The sequence below is a fragment of the Molossus molossus genome, unplaced genomic scaffold (genome assembly GCF_014108415.1).
Source record: "Molossus molossus isolate mMolMol1 unplaced genomic scaffold, mMolMol1.p scaffold_m16_p_10, whole genome shotgun sequence".
Taxonomy (NCBI): Eukaryota; Metazoa; Chordata; class Mammalia; order Chiroptera; family Molossidae; genus Molossus; species Molossus molossus.
Window position 1 is genome coordinate 62,322,297 of NW_023425345.1, and position 20,636 is coordinate 62,342,932.

Genomic DNA, 20,636 nt, shown 5'->3' on the forward strand with positions numbered 1-20,636 from the left:
TCCAAAATGGGTATAAGTTAAAAAAAAAAAATGGGTCTAGTCCTTATTTTATAGAGTTGAAATATGAATTAATTTGTTTAATATTTGTGAAAATCCTCATATACGGTAGGCACTGAACAAATATTTTAATGCAGGATTGATTGGCAGAATGAAAATGTATGTCATTGAATTGTGACTATAACAACCTTCAACTGGTTTTTCTGCACTTAGCATCGCTCTGATCCCTGCCCTACACACACACACACACACACACACACACACACACACACACACACACAGTGTCTTTTCTCTCTTGGCACCAGGGTAATCTTTCTAAAATAAATCTGGCCATGCCCTTCTAATGTTATGATTCTTCCTTGGCCTCCTAAACGCTACAGAATCAAACGTGCCATTTCTAAATATGGCATATGATACTTTGTGTGCTAGGCTTCATCATTGTTGAATAATACCCTCCTCGTTTATGCTTCAGCAATTCCAAACTTCATAGGTACCGTGACACCCCCATACTTTCTCTTCCCTCCATGCTTTTGCACACGTTGCTCCATCTATACACCTTTCATGTTTCGAGATCAGTCTCCTGTACCCTCCCTGTGCCTCCACACACGTGAGTGCTCAGCCATGTGGGTTCTCGTCGAGCTCAGTGTGAAAACTCCTCATCCTCTGCTGTTCTTCAAGTCCATCTCTGCACTGCCGTTCCCTGGGAGACATGCCAGCTCATTTTATCCGTGTCCTTGGTGCCTTCATTCAGTGCCTGGCATTCAGTGGGCACACAAGTAGCCTGACACTGTGCTAGTGGTATTCAAAGTCAGAAAAATAAATGAATAAGCAAACAAAATATGATTGTTGCTTTCACTAGGTTCATGTTCTAGTAGGGCGAATGAGACACAAGCAGGCGAGAGAACGCAGGGGTATGACAGCATTACCATGCTGTGCCATGGGGAGCTTTGAGGAAGAGGCCACCTCATGCTTCGAAGAGACCAGAGGAAAAGACCAGCATAAGCCCAAGCACCCACTCCCCTCCCAGCCCTACCTGCCTGCGACTCTGCAGGGCCTCTCCTTTGTGCATCGAACCCAACCCTTACAGTCCAGGTCCCTCACGGGCTGACTTTCACACATTTTCCCCAGGACAATTCTTTAAAATTTAAAAAGACCATTGGATTAATTTATTCTACTTCCTGTCAGCTTTCAGGAGTGACTTATGTAATCCTTCTTCCCTGGTGCTTTATTCTGAGTTTAAATGCCACTCTTAATGCTTTAAGAACATGGCAGCTCAGTGACTCATCCAGATTTGTGAACCAAGAGAATCTCACCATACAAAACACCAGGTGAAATCAAGTACGCATTGGAGGGTCCTCCAACACACCCCAGCTTGGTGAAGGTGAAGAGCTTATCCTCACTGCCTATCACAGAACTATTAGCCCACAAGACCACAGGGCTGTACTTTAATAATGAAAGTGTATTTCATGGTCAATGTTTAATATTTTCTTATGAAATCGTGGGAATCTAGGAAATCTAGACACTGGGAAATACCATGTTGCAGGAGACTAGAAAGTATTTTAATTGGCTATAAAGGGCATTTCCTCCAGGACAGGTGAATGGATCCAGCCTTCTGCTTGGGCACTTTTTTTTTTTAAATCCTCACCCCAGGATATTTTTCCATTTTTTGTTCAGACAGAGTGGGAGGGAGAGAGAAACATCGACGTGAAAGGGACACATTGAGTGGCTGCCACCCGCATGACCCAACCAGGACCGGGGACAAACTGCAACCGAGGTACATGCCCGTAGTGGGAACCGAACCCGGGTCTCTCTGGACCGCAGGCCGACTCTCTAACCGCTGAGCCAAACTGGCCAAGGCTGCTTGGGCACTTTTAAAAGCGGCCCAGCATTGCACTCTAACCTGCAGCTCGAAACACAGAAACAGCCCGTCCTCATGGGGGACTCAGACTCGCGCGGCCAAAGGGGCGCTGCTGAAGCGTTTGCGGAGAGCGGTCAAGCCGGCGATGGCAGCCTGGGGGTCCCCGCTGTCCCACTCATGCTCTGTGGTTAGTGTGTGATGACAGCTGATGCCCCCGCCCATGCTTTCACATTTTTATCTTAAAACTCTAGTTCTGCGATGGGAGCATGTTTATTAAGAGGAAAAAAAATGAATACTGTCATTTTGGTTTTCCATCCTTTACATGGATGACAGAACATTGTGAGTCATGTCTCAAAGCATCTTTTCCTAAACTTATGTTATCTACTTTCAGGGAAGGATGTATTTTTTGTTGTTGCCATTTCTTTATTGGCTTGGTTTTTTTTTTTAGAAATAACTTTTGGGAAAGAAAAATACCAAATAGAGAATTACTTTTGTTTATTGTCTGTTTTCATTTTGAATCTATGTCTTTTGGGGGACAAAGGGACATTTAAAAAAATATTTTTAGTGCAGTATCTAGAACACTGTAGGCGCACAAATATTACTTTAGTATAAGATGCTCTTAAAGATAAAACTAGATTTCTTGCCTATTAAGTCAAATCTCAGGGAAATAAAATTAAATTCATTACTTTAGTTTCCATTAATAAATGCTTTTATAAAATTAAGTAATCTATTGAAACAATATGTCCTGCATTCACACTAAAAAGGATTTAGCCCTGGCCCGTGTTGCCCAGTGGTTAGAGCATCGGCCCGAGGACCAAAGGGTCTCAGGCTCAATTCCCCGTCAAGGACATGTACCTGGCTTGCGGGTTCGATCCCCGGGCCTAGTCAGGGCATGTACTGCAGGTAACCAATCGATGTGTCACTCTCACATCAATGCCTCTCTCCCCACACCTTCCACTCTCTCTAAAAATCAGTGGAAAAAATATCCTCAGGTGAGGATCAACCAAAAAAAGAAAAAGATTTAGGATTTGGTTGTTTTTGTTCAGTTACCATTGACTCCAGTTTTATAGGTTTTATATTGCAAAGGAGGTAGTTGCTTTCTTTAAGTAACAGGCCAGTGTCAGCTGATACTTCCATTGAATATTTGCAAAGAGAAAATATCCTACCAAATAAATACAAACCGGAATCCGGGAGGTTAGTGCTTGTTCCCTTGTACTAGGAGCATGAGCCTGCAGTCCGAAGAGTTACAGTCCCAGCCATACGGTGCTGAGGCCGAGGACTGGTAACATAGGTCAGATCATTCAGACGAGTTGTCCGCCCTGTGCATTGCACAGTGAAGTGTGGCTTCACCCAACAAAACCATCTCGTAGGTGCACCTCATTAATTGGATTAAGTTCATCACTTAACCAGAGATTTTGTAATATTTCTAGTTCATTCTTATTATGTGTGCTTCATCTCTCCCAAAGAGATAAATCTCCTAAAGTCTCTGTATCAGATCTCCTAGTATTTGGGAATCTCCCTCACCATCTGGTATCATAATTTATTTTATTTTATTTTTTTTTATCCTCACCCGAGGATATTTTTCCATTTTTTGTACAGATAGAGTGGGAGGGAGAGAGAGGAACAGAGAGAGAGAGAGAAACATCAACGTGAAGGGACACATCGAGTGGCTGCCACCCGCACGACCAACCAGGGCCGGGGACAAACTGCAACCGAAGCACGTGCCCTTAGCGGGAACCGAACCCGGGTCTCTCCGGACCGCAGGCCGACGCTCTAACCGCTAAGCCAAACTGGCCAGGGCCATAATTTATTTTTTTTAAAGCAAAACTAGAGTGCATCAAATTATTAAATGAGATATAAAGAAGCAATTCTTATGGATCCAGTGATACAAGAAACTTCCCAAATTTTAAATCATAAAACAAAACAAAACCCAACAACTTCCAATGCAACAGAGTTCAAGAGCAAATATTGTTAAGAGTGTTTGAAATAAGAGGTAAAAGTGGTAGAGCAGCATTGGTTGGACCTGGCCGTGGGGTCTGAATTATGAAACCCTCTGACAAAATATAAAAAGCATCACTTTAACCTCATGCAAAGGTTAGATGGGAGAGTCCTGTGAATTATACTCTTCTGATTTGTGGAATCTTAACTACAAACTTTTCCATTTATTACCCGACCCTTATCAAGGCTTTTGGATCTCTGCACAAATATAGTAGTGCTCAGCAGGAATAGCATGACTCAGAAGGAAATCTATTTACCAAGAAAGTGCAGTGACTAAGTTCTGAGAGTACAAAACATGTGTCTTTCTGACTGGGGGTGGGAGAGTGGAGGGTGGGAGGTTAATTCTTCCATCATCACTGCTTTGGTTAAAAGAGAAACAAAACAGATTTGTCTTAAACAGAAAGGAACATGTTGATATTGCAGGAGGTGTGCGACTATAGCAGGAAGAAAAGAAATGAGCCAGATCAGGTTAGGAACACAAAATCTTTCCACCCACCTAACCACCCCTTTTTATCCAAATTTTACATTAACTAAAGCTCAGATCCTCATACTTAAATTTGACAAGTTTATGCTGCCTACTTGAAGGCTTAACTAAGTTGTTTGCTTTGTAGCAAGCCACAGGTGCTGGTTAGCTGCCTGCCAAAAACTCATTTACATATTTGTACTTGATTGCTTTTCAAGAGTGTTTTGTGGTGTTTTTTTGTTTGTTAGTTTGTTTTATTAGTTGCCAGCTATATTATGGACACATTGGAATAAAATATGATCTGGATGGTGTAAAAGAGTAAAAGACGAGTTGTCACTAGAACCCAAGGTTTCCTTTTCAGAAAGATGTTGGTTTCTAATCATTTCATCAAGCATTTCACATTCTCCATTCACTTACCATTTACATATTTTTAAAAATATATCTTGAAATCATTTTTATATCCATGAATTTGTCTGTGTCTTAGAAAGTAGGCAAGATAATCTAGTACGCACATCAATGTTTTACAAGCAACGAAAAATAGACACGCAGCAATTCCAAGCAATAAAAGATCCCCTCAAATTGTTTTTCATCACTATTTAACTCAGTTAACTCAACAGACCCTTTCTACTTTGTCTCAGCTCCCCACCAAGACTCACTTGAGTTCCAAGATAAAAGTTTTCATAAAATGTTTTTTTGAGGCAAATATTTCTTTTTGTCTCATTTACAAATGGTGAATGCATTCTATTATGTTTAAAGGCTTGAAAAATAATTAGCGGTGATTTCTAAGTTCAGACACAAGGACAGGTTTTATTCAAGGCTTTCTTTCCTTTTCTTCGACTACCACTTCTTCTTTGTCACAATCCTGTGGGTTAACTAGCATCAACCAGGTTGTTCTGTCCCAGGTGGTACGGGCTGAAGTCATCCCAGTGGTGGGAACTCATTTGTGGCTGAAATGTCAACCTGACCTCTCATTTTCCAGGGCCTTTCTCCATGTGGCTTTTCAGCATTCAATATCTTGTTGTTCAAGGCTTTCTTAGTCGCTGGAGACCATATCCCAGGGCAGACACATTCTCACAAAAGGGGGGAACGGCAGCCGTCAGCAAATGGAAACATTTTACTCGATCTAGCCTTGATATGTTTTTCCTAACTGTGGGCCATTTGGTCCAGGTTAAAGTTTCTTTAACCATAAATTAATACATTTCCACTGATTCATAAAACTAAATGCATTCTGAGACTCGATTTAGTGGATATGCTTCTTTAAAGAATAGGTAAAATAAAATTAAGACACTCATTCACATTTTATTCCTACTTCTCTACCCTTCCACCCCCAAAGTAGTAAACAAACAAAAAAAAGTATATATAAAAATAAAACTATTTCACATTTCATTACTAAATAATCCTGAACTTTGCAGTGTTCCCTGATGTTTAAGTAAGATATAATATTCTAACAAGTTATGTAGTGGAGGTGGAAATTCAATCACATTTTGACAAATAGGACTGCATGGAAAAATACAGAGGTTTGATAAAAGAGAGAAAAAAAAGAAGGAAGTGATCCTGACATTGTTGCTGTGTTTCTTAATGCCTCATGAGATACATTTTTTGCACCTGTTTCACTTTTGTTGAAAAGTTAAGAGCTGTGTTATAGCTTGAACCAGGGTGTTGTGGGAGGAGGGGACTTAGCTCCAGAAACAGTTTCCTCAACACAGAAAAGAACAGAACTCTTACCTATGGACCAGGTCACTTCCAAGACAGACTGGACGGGACATTCACGAAGCCTGGGACCCGGACCTGCCAGGCTGGGCAGGCTCGCTCCTGTACAGGAGATAAAAGAGTCTCTGCCTGTCTAAGGCGGCAGAGCCTGTGTCAGATCAGTTTGAGAAGCAGCTCTGCAGCGGGGAGTGTAGGTGTTTCTACTACACTGAATGGAATCAAGCTAAAAATATGTTTAGTGTCTGATAAGAAACGCCAGTCTCCTCAAGCTCTCATTTAACGTCGGACTTTCTGTTTTGCTTTTAAAGAAAAATGTTTTACAAGGGCAGCATGAAGCGGACAAAATCTGGAGCAAAGAAGGATTTTATGCTGTTGTCATATTTCTCAGCATCTTTGTTATTATAGTAACGTGCTTGATGGTAAGTTTGCTTCTTTATATATTTTATCCTTTGCTGAGCTCACTGCTTAATACGATTGGATACATTTGCCATTCAAATGAATGCTGAAAAGGCCGGGAATAGAAGCCAGACTAGGATCCTGCTAAGTGAGGGGGGTTTCATACCTGCCAGCGGAGTGATGGGTTCTGACCTGCAGACCGAAGCTGGAATTGCACTCGGGCTTTTAGTAACTTGATCAACCCTGAGAATGAAGCTTTAGGAAGTGATTCCCCGAGGTCACTAAAGCTCTCAAAGTCATGTAAGTCTCATGGGCACACTTTGGGCTTACTTTATTTCTTCACTTATAACATTTTTATGGACCTCAGAAACATTTTAAAAAAGAAATATGTCTTAGGGGCAAGCTTACTCCTTAAAAAGTGGTTGATTTACTCATTTTTAAAGGGCTCTGAATGTATTTTATGAAATGCTAGACATGAAAAGGAAATTATTATAGACTCAAAGGCTATACAATTCACTACGAACTAATTTTTTTAGGTGAATGAGTACTATAAAACTATAACTGCAAATCGCTCTGCAAATGACAAATTATAAATGTGAAGCCTTTAAAAGTATATTTCTAATTTACAAAACAGAACCCAAAGTAAACCTAAACTCACTAACCTACGCAGTGCTCTTTGGTAGTGAATGAGTTAACAGGTACGTTTCAAATAGAAAAAGATTTTCTTATTCTTTTGAAAATTCTGTGACTTAAAATATTTGAAGTTTACAAATGGGTTTTAATAACATTTTCTGTGTGCTTCATTCTTTTTTAATTTTGCACATTTTAGAAAACATTCTTTCCTTAGTTTTCAAATGCCCCAGAAAAGGCATCTTTATGCTCTTTGCAATCAACAGCGTTGCTGGTGTTTTATTGGATTTTGTTTGTTCATTTGTGCTCCCCCTGCTGGGAAGGGGTTTATGTTAGAAAGATCAGGGCTGTCTGGAAAGACAGAGGCTGAGTAGGTCGAAACTTGAAGGATATAAAACAATAAAGGCCTTGATTAGGGTGAAGATAAGCATATTTCCTTGAATCTAAATATAGGAAGTAGTAGGAATACCTTAAAGCTTCCATCCTAAAAAATTCAGAGGCATTAAAAAAGAAGAGTTCTAAAATCGTGATACAATAAACAAAAGACTCATTTAAGAATTGAGTGAGAAAATGGATTTTTCATATTAGATGGGAGAAGTTACGGAAAAGTAATTTTAATGAGAGAATGTTGGAGGCTGTGGAAACTGTGGCAGAGACTTCTGGGCATGCTTAGTGTTTCAGAAGGTGTGGCTCCTTGTGTGGTCGATTGCACTTTAAAATACCTGGCTCTTCCTTTTCTTAACACAGGGACTCTCCCGTGCCCTGTCCTCTCTCGCGGGTCACATTAGGGCGTTCTTCTGCTTCACAGGTGAAAAGGATGTGAGGACAGGAAAGTGGAAAGGGGAAAAGAGTGATGAAAATGGAAATTGTTCAAAGGCTGAATGGCAGGATTCAGAAGAGCAAAGGCAGGGTCGAAGGGAGGAGAGTGGGGAAGCAGATTCCTGAGCAGCCTGTGAGCACCAGAGGGTGGAGGGAGGCAGCACAGCCTGCTGTTGACACGTGAGACTTGCTCCAGATTCTGCACTTCCAACCCAGGGAGCACTTGCAAATCTGAAATGACTGGATTTATCACTACCAGAGCTATTGGTCTCAGGTGGCAAAAGGCCCCAAGGCAGCCACACTCTCAACCACTTGGGGCTGGGAAACAGCTCTTTTCCCAGTATCTCAAAGCACCAAAGGAAAAGTCAGAAACCTAGACGAGTCTGCTCCAAAGTTACTAGAGCAAATCAAGAAAAGAATATTTCAAAAGAACAGATGTTTTCAGTCTACTGGTTGCTGGGTACATTCATCCATTCATTCAATCCACAAATCCCTGCAGAGGAGCCCCCGAGGGCCTGCTGTTGGCACAGTGGTAAAGTTCCTGTTCTCCTGTACTCTAGAGGGTGCATGGATAACCAATATTTTAAAAAATCAAGTAGTGAACATATTATATGATTCCAAGTATATGAATTCTGGAAAAGGCAAATCTATACAGATAGTAAAAAGATCGGTTGGTTGCCAGAGGTTGGGCGGGGTGGGGTGGTGTGAATAGGTGAAGCAGATTTTCAGGTCAGTGAAACTATTCTGCGTGATACTATAATGGTGAACACAGGGATTGGCGAAAGGAGGTTTACAGTTGTGAGTACACGAAACACAGAGTTTATTTTTGTATTATTTATTTATTTATTATTATATTGTTCATCATTATTATTAACCTACATTGGCTTACCTATTTATGACATTATGGATTTGTCAAAACCTATAGAATGTACAACACTCCGAGTGACCCTAATCTAGACAATAGGTTTCAGTTCATTCTACCAACATTGGCCCAGCAAGCATAACAAATGTTCCACACCAATGCAGGATGTTAATAGTAGGGGAAATTGTTTAGGGAGGTCAGGGAGAAAGGATAAAGGGAACTCTGTACTCTCCGTTCAGTTTTTCTGAAAACCTAAAACTGCTCTTAAAAAATGGTTTATCTGTTTTTTAAAAAATCTCAAATAGTGTAAAGTGCCACGAAGAGAGAACGTAACAGTGAGGAGGCCAGCAGAGCAACGCGAGACGTCTGAGCAGGGGCGCGTGGGAGAGGCTCCCAGGCAGCACAGGTGGGAACAGGAGGTGGGCCTGGGCCTGGCCTCTTTGGAGTCAAGAAGCGGGAAGCCGAGTGCTTTAAGCAGAGCTCTGATGTGCGTGTTGAAAAGATCACATTCTCTGCCGGTGCAGAGTGGCTGGGGACCGAGCCGGGGTGAAGTGTGGGAGCAGGAGGACTCTGGAGGCTGTTACATCAGCCTGATGAGAAGGATGACAGTGGCCCAGAGCAGCGAGTGGTGGTGGAGGTGGAGAGAAGAAAAGGGCTGGGATTTATCTGTAAGTGGAACTGATGGGACTTGCTGTGGGCTGATTCTCCGGGAGAGGGAAAGACAAACATTAGGATGACTCCAGGGCTATTTGGCTAGCTGCCTAGGGGGTGATGCTCCCACTTCCTGGGAGAGGCACACGCTGGAAGTGGGGAGCAGTGAGGAAGTGGTACTTCTAAACTGAATCCCAGTAGTCTGGAATGAATGAAAGAAAGCAGTGGAATGATGTACATTTCAAACACGACCTTAGATTTTAATATGAAAAGATCACTTAAAAATGAACAGAGAAGCCAACCATCAGTACACAGAAAGGAGTTCATATTGATGGAAAAATAAAAACTACCTAATATAATAGACAGGATTAAGATGAAGTTAAGTTTATCTGATGCAATTTAGCCACTGACAAGTCAACAGCTCACATTTAGGAGCATGTCAGATGTTATTCTCTAAAATAAGCTTATCTTTGTAAATGTTCCAATGTTTTTGGTAATGATCTTGATTTAAAGTTAAGTTTCTTGCTTAGATCTGTCAGCAATAGTTATACTGTCACTTTTGTGATTCTTAAATACTTATATTCCCGTTCTGTTTCTCATTTTGTTGATTCCATGGCAAAACAAAAGATATAAGTGGGGCCTGGCCAGTGTTTCTCAGTGGTTAGAGCATTGGCCCTTGCACCAAAGGGCCACAGGTTCGATTCCCAGTCAAGGGCACATAACTCTGTTGCAGGTTCGATCCTGGCCTGGTTGGGGTTCATTCGGGAGGCAACCAATCAATGTGTCTCTCTCACATCAATGTTTCTCTCTCTCTCTCAACCTCCCTTCCTCCCTTCCACTCTCTCTAAATATCAATGGAAAAAATATCTTCGGGTAAGGATAAACAACAACCAAAAAGATATAACCCGGAATTTTTCTAGGGGCATTCATTATACTTATGAAAGACCGCCTTATTTGCATCCAGCCTTCCTCCATACCATAGAAATAAAATGCAGGTGGACTTATTATGAAATCACACAGGAACTGCTGCACCGGAAGGTTTCGTATACTGTGTAACAACAACACAGGGCTCGGCCAAATTCTTGAAATGCGGCATATTGTTCACTCTTAAAATAAAATCAAGCCCTGGCCGGTTTGGTTCAGCGGTTAGAGCATTGGCCTGCAGTCCCAAGAGACCCGGGTTCGGTTCCTGCTAAGGGCACGTACCTCGGTTGCGGTTTGTCCGCGGCCCTGGTTGGTCGTGCGGGTGGCAGCCACTCAATGTGTCCCTTTCACATCGATGTCTTCCTCTCTCTCTCTCTCTCTCTCTCTCTCTCTCTTCCTCTTTCTCCCTCCCACTCTACCTTAACAAAAAAAATGGAAAAAATATCCTCGGGTGAGGATAAAAAAAATAAAATAAAATAAAAAAATGTATGCTGCCAGGCATAAACTTAGACAAGCATGACATTTCCAGTGTATGACTTAGCACCTGTCCAGCGAGAATGTACAGTGGGTGGAGCCACAAACGGACAAATACAATTTTCCAAGAAAATATGTGTGGGCAACTTCCCACAATAATAGCATCTATCAACTCATTTAGACCTTGACCTGTACTTAAAGGGTTAGTAACAAGTACAAAAGTAATCATGAAATGTAGGGAGAGATGTCTGTAAGCCAGATTGCTTCCGGGAAGCACAGGAAAACACACGAAAACAGCTGTTTGGGTCAGTAAAGCGCTGGCACGTTAGGCCACAGAAGAGCCCTTCCTGTGTCATGCAAAGAGTTTCTCTAGTCGTGACCTCTTAGGTGAGCCAGGAAATTCCAGCTCGGGCCACCTGCTACAGCCTGAGCATCACTCAGTAACTACATGTAAGGTGGACATCAATAGCCACGCTTTTCTAACTTGTTATGTATAATCTCTAGAGATCAAAAGAAATGGGATTCAATTTCTAGCTGGAATTATTTGGTTCAGAACCATTTTCCAAAGTAAGTATGTGTCTCAAACTAATTTTCAAATTTTTTTTTTCTGTAAAAATAATAGTCACTTAGGTAAAAATGCAATCCCTTTACTAAGAAAAAAAAATAATAACAATAATAACTTGTTTCTTCCATTTATTACTCGTACTAAATTTACAGCCTGGTATTAAACATTGAATGTATTTTTATATCACTTTATTGAGGTATTAAACATATAAACATATTGAGGTATTAAACATATTGAGGATTAACATATATAAAAAGCCATACATGTTTAATGTATACAACTTGATGAGTTTGGAGATAAGTATATACCCATGAAAACATCACCACAATCTATGCCATAAACGTATCCGTCACCTTCAAAGTTTCCTCCTACTCTCTTTATTCATCATTATTATTTTGTGTTCTAATAAGAACACAGCATAAACTCTACCCGCTTAGCAAATCCTTAAGTATATAAAACAGTGTTGTTAACTACAGGCTTTATGCATAAACCCTTAATGTATATCAGTTTTCTAATTTTACTGATGAGGAAGCCATGGTATCGAGAAGACCAGTGACTTGACAAAGAACAGACAATGTGTGGGAACATACATAGGGGTGTCTGAGAAGAGGAATTGGGATTCCAATCCAAGTCTATCTGGATTAAAAGTCTGAACTCTTTACTGTGGTTCCACAGATAAAACTGTCAAATTGTGGTTCTGTCCCTCTATCTTGTGGACATCTATTTCTGGCCACTAAAGGGCCTACCAGCAGGGCGGGAACACCTGTATAGCCAGATCTCTTCAACCAGGCGGAGCTGATAGGCACACACCGTACCTACTGCAGACACAGCTCTGCTGCGTGGACTCAGTGTCTTGTGCAGGCACATCTGTCCCTTCTGTGAGCTTCCACAGGACAGGGTTCAATGCCATCTTTGCATCCACAGTGTTTTGTTTCTGGAATAATGTAGGGGTTAATTCCTTTTTATTCAGTTCAATGAAATAAGTGAACGAGCTCTTTCAGAACTAACTGCAAAATACTGTAAAGAACAAACCCATGCTATGGACTGTGGGGGGCATTTTAAAATCTGAACATAATTCACACAGATGTTTTGTGTGACCTGCTTCTGAGATTTTTAAAATAAAAATCATAAACTGCAAAAGGGCTTTAGAGAATGATTTTTTTTTTTTTAGCTTCCTCTCATTTCTCTGTTCCTCTGGATTTCTTCCTGCTATTTTTTTCTCTTGCTATAGTTTAACTTTTATTCCTTTCTCTTTTCCTTTTTTGAATGATCAAAACATGTTATTGCATCCTAGAATTCAAAACAACAAGCTCTAAAGGTAAAGTAAAAAATATTGCCTTGCCGCTGCTATGATAAGCCGTTAGGTCAAACTTTCGAACAAGACGCATTAACCCAGAGAAATACGCATAAGCTTTTTTTCTAGACCTTCAGCTGTGCAGAGGAAAATCCCTGACATACTCCCAGAGGCTTGGGAAGAAGAGCTTGGGAAGAAGGGTGTGGGACTTCCAAGAAACAGAGAGGAGAATAATCACAGGCCTAAGTCAGGAACCCTGGATTCCAGACTTTATTTCTAACCTTCCACAAATTGTTAAAGCACTCTGGGTTTAAATGTAAGAGGAGGAGATCACCGGTGATTTTTAAGATCCTTTGTCCCAGATTTCGCCACAGCAGCACTGTGGACATTTGGACTGGATGATCCGTTGTGGGGAGGGGTCTGCCCTTTGCCTTGTAGGGTATTTAGCAGCATTCCTACTATCTACCCAACAGCGCTGCACGCACTCCAGGATCGCGACCAAAAACACCTGCAGACATTGCCAGGTGCCCCTAGAACAGCAGAATTCCCACAGGCCGAGAACAGCCACCCTACAGCTTCCTTTCATGGCAGATGCCCTATTGCCAAGTAGCAAACCCCTCAGTTTTTCCCACAGCCGAAGCTGTCTCTTGAGTATTTAAAAAAAAATTTAATTCTCACCCGAGGATATTTTTCCATTGATAGAGTGGAAAGGAGGGAGAGAGAGAGAGAAAAACATCGATTGGTTGCCTCCCTCGTGACCCTTGACTGGGGCCAGGAATCAAACCTGCAACACTTTGGTCTTCGGGGCGACGCTCTAATCACTGAGCCAAACCGGTCAGGGCTCTTGAGTGTTTTAAAACAATGTCTTATAAGTATTATACACCATGCAAGTTCTGCTTTTCCCTAATTAAGATGTAGCAATACGTTTGTACACACACTATATAGAGACGGTTTAAAAATGGACCTCTAGCCCTGGCCGGTTTTGCTCAGTGGTTAGAGCGTCGGCCTGCAGTCCAGACAGACTCGGGTTCAGTTCCCACTAAGGGCGTGTACCTCAGTTGCAGTTTGTCCCCGGCCCTTGTTGGCCGTGTGGGTGGCAGCCACTCGATGTGTCCCTTTCACGTTGATGTTTCTCTCTCTCTCTCTCTCTCTGTTCCTCTCTCTCCCTCCCACTCTACCTGAACAAAAAATGGAAAAAAAAAAAGTCCTCAGGTGAGGATTAAAAAAATGGACCTCTAACCAGAGATGAAGCAAACAGATGGCTGTAAAATGCATAACGGAGGTTTCTCATGAAGACACAAACTTGTTAATGGTCAAGAAGGACTAGAGCTGTTTCCCCCGAATAGAATCATAAACATGACCTGTCAAGAACTACTGGGAAGCCACACAGTTCCTTGGCTTTCTCATTTTCTTTTTTTTTTTTTTTTGAATCCTTACCCGAGGATACTTATCTTCAGATAGAGTAGGAGAGAGGGAGGGGAGGAGGGAAGGAGGGGGAGAGAGAGACAGAGAGAGAGAGAGAGAGAAACATCAATGTGAGAGAGACACATCGATTGGTTGACTCCTGCAAGACCCCAACCAGGGCCAGGGACCGAACCACAACTGAGGTCCGTGCCCTTTCCTGGAATCGAACCTGTACTCTTTGGTCCGAGGGCCAATACTATCCACGGAACTAAACTGGCCAGGTGCTCATTTCCATTTTTGAACTGTGCTGCTCCAAAACCCAAATGTGAACAGGCAAGCAAAGATTCCCGTAGACATACTCGGTTTAGATGGCAGGATCTTAGACTATATAATATGTGCCTTATCTTCTGTTTATATTTTTCTGTAAATGTGCAGATATATTTGTTTCTGTCATTAAGGAAAATAACTTACCTGCAATTAAAAAAAAACAAAAACTATCCCACCTTAAATTCTATTACCTCATCCTTTAGTAGCTATGTGTTTAGCTTAACCCATACGTGCCGTCGGGTTGGTATTGTTCTAGAGGGTGTTTGGTTTTGCACGGTGGTGTGATGGCAAAGTGTCTGCTAAGGGTTATGGAAACAGAAGAGAAGCAGTGAGTTCAAAACGTCCCCGCCCTTAGGCATTATGCACAAGGGAAGGGGATTTGTCTTGAGTATATTCTATCCTGTGGCTTGTGAAAGTAATTATAACAGCAAGAAGACTTGTCACTTAGCATTAGACATCTTTTTTATTTTTTTAAGTAATATTTGTCATGAAATATTTAGAACTCTTTGTTCTCCAAAATTCAAGATTTAGCTGAACCCTACCAGAGTCAATAAATAGCACCAGGGTAAACGTTTCCAGGCCAAGTAAACTGGCATAAAAGACACTGAGGATTCTCTTTAATTTCCTGACAGCTCAGATTATAATAATGCGTTTCTACTTATACCTCAGATGTGCATAGTCTTTTTTCTTAAGATCTTTCCATCCACAAAAGCTATATTCTTAGATTAGGTCATTCTCAGACTCAGTGGCGAGAGGCACCTCTGCTGCAGGTGTGATGTCAGAGTCAGACTTCAAGAAGGATGGCGTGGTGACAGCAGTCCCAGAGGTGACGTAAGGGCCTGGCTCTGCCACGCTAACCGCTGCTTTGGGCAAGCCAAGCTATTCTTTAATATAGTTAGGTCAGAAGGACCTCCAGTAACCATCCTAACTCTGATCACCTCTGTATCCCTAATTAAAAAGTCACTTACATAGCCCTGGCTGGTTTGGCTCAGCAGTTAGAGCATTAGCCCATGGACCAATGAGTCTGGGGTTTGATTCCGGCCAAGGGCACATACCTCAGTTGTGATTAGTCTCTGACCCTGGTTGGGTCGGCGGGAGGTAGCCACTCAATGTGTCTCTTTCATATCATTGCTTTTCTCTCTCTCTCTTCCTCTCTCTCCCTCCCACTCCTTCTGAACAAAAATGGGGAAAAAAAGTCCTCGGGTGAATATTAAAAAAAAAAAAAGTCACTTAACATATATTCACCTCTATTTTTTTTTTTTCTTACCTTACCTCTCTGCCTTCCCCCAACCTCCCTTTTTGTTACTACAGTCTGAGATGTTGGGTTGTAGACAAAGCCTGAGACATAATTACATTTAGTTTCCACTCTGTGGTTAAATAATTCCAAAGCTCCCTTTCACATTACAATTTCTAGCTCTTTACTGCTTAATTTTGAATCATCTTTTCTCATGACTGAGTAAGATTTTCTTCAGGAAGGGTAAACAGATAGTATATTTTCTGATACCTCGAGTATTTGAAAAATTCTGTTGCCTTCATACACATGAACATCAATTTATCTAGTTGTGGAATTCATGCATCTTTTGTAACGTGTATTTTTTTCCTCAAAGTGATGAAAAATTGCCCCATTTTATTCTCACAATTACTCTTCTTTCAACAGACATGACTTGCTTCCCTGTCATTCATACTGGTTTGTCATTGACCATGACTTTTGTCTGACTTCCATGTCCTGTCTTTTCTCTCGTCTGTATCTTCGTTGCGTTCTCCTCTTGCTCTGCGTTCCAGCCAGTCTCTCAACACTGCCTTGTACACCTCACGTACCACTGGTTGTATTATTTGCATCATCAGTTCTGTTCTTTATTACTTACAAAGATTTACCTCTTGCTACCGTTTTTAGTTCTTTGAATTATTTTCTTTTTAATCTCAGTCTGATACCTTTTCCTTTTAGATTGTTGTGTGTTTATTTTATCCTTATTTTTTCTTTATAATTTTATCTTGTTGAATAGGATATTTAAAATTTTTTTTTTCCTTTATTGATTTTTAGAAAAAGTGGAGGGAGAGGGAGAGAGAGATAGAGACATTGATGAGGGAGAAATCAATTAGCCACCTCCTGCGTGCCCCCCACTGGGGATCAGGCCCACAACCTGGGCATGTGCCCTGACCGGGAATCGAACCAGTGACCTCTTGGTGCATGGGTTGATCCTCAACCACTAAACCACACAGACCAAGCTTGAATAGGATTTTTTTAACCAATAGATTTTTAGAATACTGGACAAATATTCTCTAAAATTTTCCTGAAATAAGTGATCAAAGGTATTTATTTCCTCTATAATTTCAGGTGAATTCTTTCCTAGCTTTTATTTATATCCTTCCTTTACCAAAAAATATATATATTTAGACTTTGTATCTTTCCAGTGGATTTAAAATTTAGAGTGCCAAAATTTAAAGGAACTTTGGAAGTAAAGGAAAGACTTAGCCCCAGAGTTGGAGTAAATGTGACTGAAAAGTGCCAGGAAAGCTTGTAGTCTAAAATGACACTCACTTAGCTAATGGGCTCCAGAAATTGAACAGGGGAGCCCAACAGGACACGGGTGTCATCACTGCAGGTGGCGGGTGAAGTCTGCTCTTCACCCCATCAAGTCCCCTCTTGAAGAGACTTGAAGAAACACGAACATCTAGTTTCTGCAGGAATCGGAGGACAGGAGCCAGCCCCAGGACAAGGGAAACAATACCAAATTGTTCTTTTATACACCTTAAACGTATACAATGTTTTATGTCAATTATATCTTAGTCAAACCTTTAAAAAATTAATTTAAATAGAAATAAGTAAAGTTTTAAAAGAAAAGAGAAAAAAAAGGGAAGCCTGGGGACAGGAAAGACATACTTAGCTCACCTCACAATAGGGTCTCTTCAAGTTTCTCAGCAGTCATTCCAGTTCTTCCAAAAGTTTAAAAGTGAAGATCCTACCATTTCTGAATTATATTAGCCATTCTAGAAAGAGGTCTGAGAATGGAGGAAAGTAATTTTTTTCTACATGCATTAAAAATTAAACAGGGAAAGGGTAAGAAAAAATATTATTGTTGTCCAAAGTATTCTTTGATAGATGTCCTAAATTTAATTATTTCAAGTATTTACTAGATACTCAAGTTAATATATGACTAATGCAATATTTGCCAACATAAGAAATGATGGCTTATAGCATAATTATTCTTTCATTAATATTTCGCAAGACTTTCTTCTTACATGTATACGATGCAGATCTGTTTCTGTAAATGTCATAAGCCCATGTTTCACGGTTATCTTCTATAAAGCTTCTATTTCAATCATCTTATTTCTTTATTTATTTTTAACTTATTTTTATATTTGAATGTATTACAAATGTTCCCCCCTTTCCCCCACCTTGGTCCCCTCGTCCCCATTCCCGCCCCCCTCCTGCCTTCCCCACACTATTGTCGGTGTCCATTGGCTATGCATATATGCATAGAAATTCTTTGGTTTATCTACCCCACCTCCTCTTTCCCTTTGAGGTTTGTCAGTTCTAACAACCAATTTGTACTTATTAATCCCTTCACCTTTTTGCCCATCCCAACCCCCTTCTCATCTGGCAACCAACAAAACGTTCTCTGTATCTATGAGTCTGTTTCTTTTTTGCTTGTATATTTTGTTTGTAGATTCATACAAACTGATAGATATGTATTTATTGCCATTTAATTGTTCATACTTTTTATCTTCTTCTTTAAGAAGACCCTTCAACATTTCATATAATACTGGTTTGGTGGTGATGAACTCCTTTAGCTTTTTCTTGTCTGGGAAGTTCTTTATATGGCCATTGATTCTAAATGATAACTTTGCTGTATAGAGTAATCTTGGTTGTAGGTCCATACTTTTCATCACTTTGAATATTTCTTGTTGAAATTTCTTTTGAGAAATTGACTAACAGCATTACGAGAGCTCCTTTGTAGGTAAAAAAAACTGCTTTTCTCTTGCTGCTTTTAAGATTTTCTCTTTGTCTTTAACCTTTTGCATTTTGATGATAATGTGTCTTGGTGTGGGCCTCTTGGGGTTCATCTCATTTGGGACACTCTGTGATTCCTGGACTTGTACATCTGTTTCCTTCACCAAGTTAGAGAAGTTTTCTGTCATTACATTTTCAAATAGGTTTTCAATTTCTTGCTCTCTCTCTTCTCCTTCTGGCATCCCCATGATGCGAATGTTGGTACACTTGAAGTTGTCCCAGAGGCTCCTTACACTATCCTCAATTTTTTTGGATTCTTTTTTCTCTTTGCTGTTCTGATTGGGTGTTTTTTGCTTCCTTATATTCCAAACCAATGCTTAGCTTCTTGGCTTTACCTACTCTACTATTGATTCCTGTAAATTATTGTTTATTTCAGTTAGTGCATCCTTTATTTCTGACTATACACCCTTCATTTCTGACTGATCCATTTTTCTGCTCTTTAGGTCTTTGCTAAATTCCTTGAGCATCCTTATAAACCAGTGTTTTGAACTCTGCATATGTTAGATTGCTTATCTTCATTTTGTTTCGTTCTTTTCCTGGAGTTTTGTTCTATTCTTTCATTTGGGACATGTTTCTTTGTCTCCTCATTTTGGGTGCCTCCTTGTGTTCCTTTCTATGTATTAGGTAGAGCTGCTATGTCTCCTAGGCTTTGTATGGTGACCAATTGTAGTAGGTTTCAGTGGTACAGGCTCCCTGATCATGAGAGCTGGGTCCTTGAGGTGCACCCCTAGTGTGGACTGTACACCCTTCTGTTATAATTGAGTCTTGACTGCTGTAGGCACTTCAGTGGGAGAGATTTACTCAGGCTGATCATCTATAAGGACTGGCAGCATCCACTTACCACTGACCTCTGACTACCTTAGAGGACCAGCTGTGCAGGGGCCCACCACAGAGCAAGACTTACTTCATCAGGGCTCTGGTACCCACTGAGTCCATTTCTTGAGTGTGTCGCTTATAAAGGTGGTTGTGTGGTGATGCTTTGATATGGTTTGAAGCTGTCCACTGGGTGTGCTGGCTCTGGGGCAAGGTCAGTGACTGCCTGTGTTCTACCCGGGGCCACCAGGGATAAACTAGAAAGAAATCGGCAGATGGCTGCTTCCTATGCTGGACTCGGAGGTGCCCAGGTAAATCCAAGCTGTGAACCAAGGCCGGCTGCTTCTAGTGCCAGGCCTGGGGCCAGTTAGCTAGAGGTATGGGGCTTGCTTGTTTGAGAGAATTTAGGAAAATCTGAAGCAGGAGCCAAGAGAGGCCAATCCTTTGGTAAAGCCACTAGAAACAGCTTGGATGGGCCAGAAAGTTGGGTGGGGCAGGGCCTCAGGGAATCACCAGGGTAGGGCAAACCCTGTGAGCCAGGTTGCTGGCATCCCAGATATGACACCCACTTGTCAGCTCCTTGGGGGAAGGGCTCCCAAAGGAACAACGGCATCAGCCAGCATGTCTGTCTGGGAGAAAGCTGCCTCTTCAGCTCTCACTCCGATGCCAAACAATTCATTACTTCCCTGTACATCTCTGGTGCCTTTCAAACTGCTTCCCCCCACCCCCACCCCCACTGGAGCCTGGAGGGAGCAAGTCCCAGTAAGTTGATGCACAGGTCCTTTAAGAGGAGCTGCCTGGGGCTCCAGAAGCCTCAGCCTCCCTCAGCCTCAGTTCCCGCTGGTTTTACAGCCTGAAGTCATGGGGACTGCTCTTTCTGCTCTGGAACCCTGAGCTGGTGGTCTTGGTGTGGGATGGGGACCCCTCACCTCAGGGAGGACCTTCCCAGTTGAGGTACCATCCTGATTTTTATCTGCCACATGTGGGTATAGGACAAGCCCATCCACGCCTCCTACCAGTCTCGATGTGGCTTCTTCTTTAATTTTGTAGTTCTAGGACTTCCATTCAGCTTGATTTCAGGAAGTTCTGAATGATGGTTGTTATATAGTTTAGTTGTAATTTTGATGTGGTCGTGGGAGAAGGCGAGACCGCGTTTACCTACCCATTATCTTGACCGTAAGTCCTGTTTCAGTCATTTTAATTAAAACCTTACCTGTGATCAAATTGACATCTGGCTCTTTTATAAAATTAGTGAAATTTGCTTTTAACAATATTTAGGAAAAAAATTTATGTACATATATATTTAATATGTTTGTGCACCCTATATAGAATTACTGATATATTCTTTTGAGAAAAGTCTCAATACCGCAGAATTGAGAAGCCATCCCAGAAGTCTTTGCTTACTTGTGTTATCAGTAACCCTTGGCTTTGGTTTGTCT

The 20,636-nt window shown here is 41.3% G+C and overlaps 1 protein-coding gene and 1 long non-coding RNA gene across 4 annotated transcripts in view; one reads left to right on the top strand and one right to left on the bottom strand.

The window, feature by feature from the left end:
- Window positions 1-6,194, bottom strand: part of LOC118623441 — a 35,304-nt gene extending 29,110 nt beyond the window's left edge. For all 3 annotated transcript variants that reach the window (XR_004958281.1, XR_004958282.1, XR_004958283.1), the window contains exon 1: window positions 6,042-6,194. This is a non-coding gene — a long non-coding RNA (uncharacterized LOC118623441). The remainder of the gene's footprint in view (window positions 1-6,041) is intronic.
- PTPRR (protein tyrosine phosphatase receptor type R) overlaps window positions 1-20,636 on the top strand; it is a 227,553-nt gene that overhangs the window by 116,311 nt on the left and 90,606 nt on the right. The window contains exon 4 of the mRNA XM_036251020.1: window positions 6,335-6,445. Within this exon, the coding sequence (XP_036106913.1) occupies window positions 6,335-6,445 (111 nt within the window). The remainder of the gene's footprint in view (window positions 1-6,334; window positions 6,446-20,636) is intronic.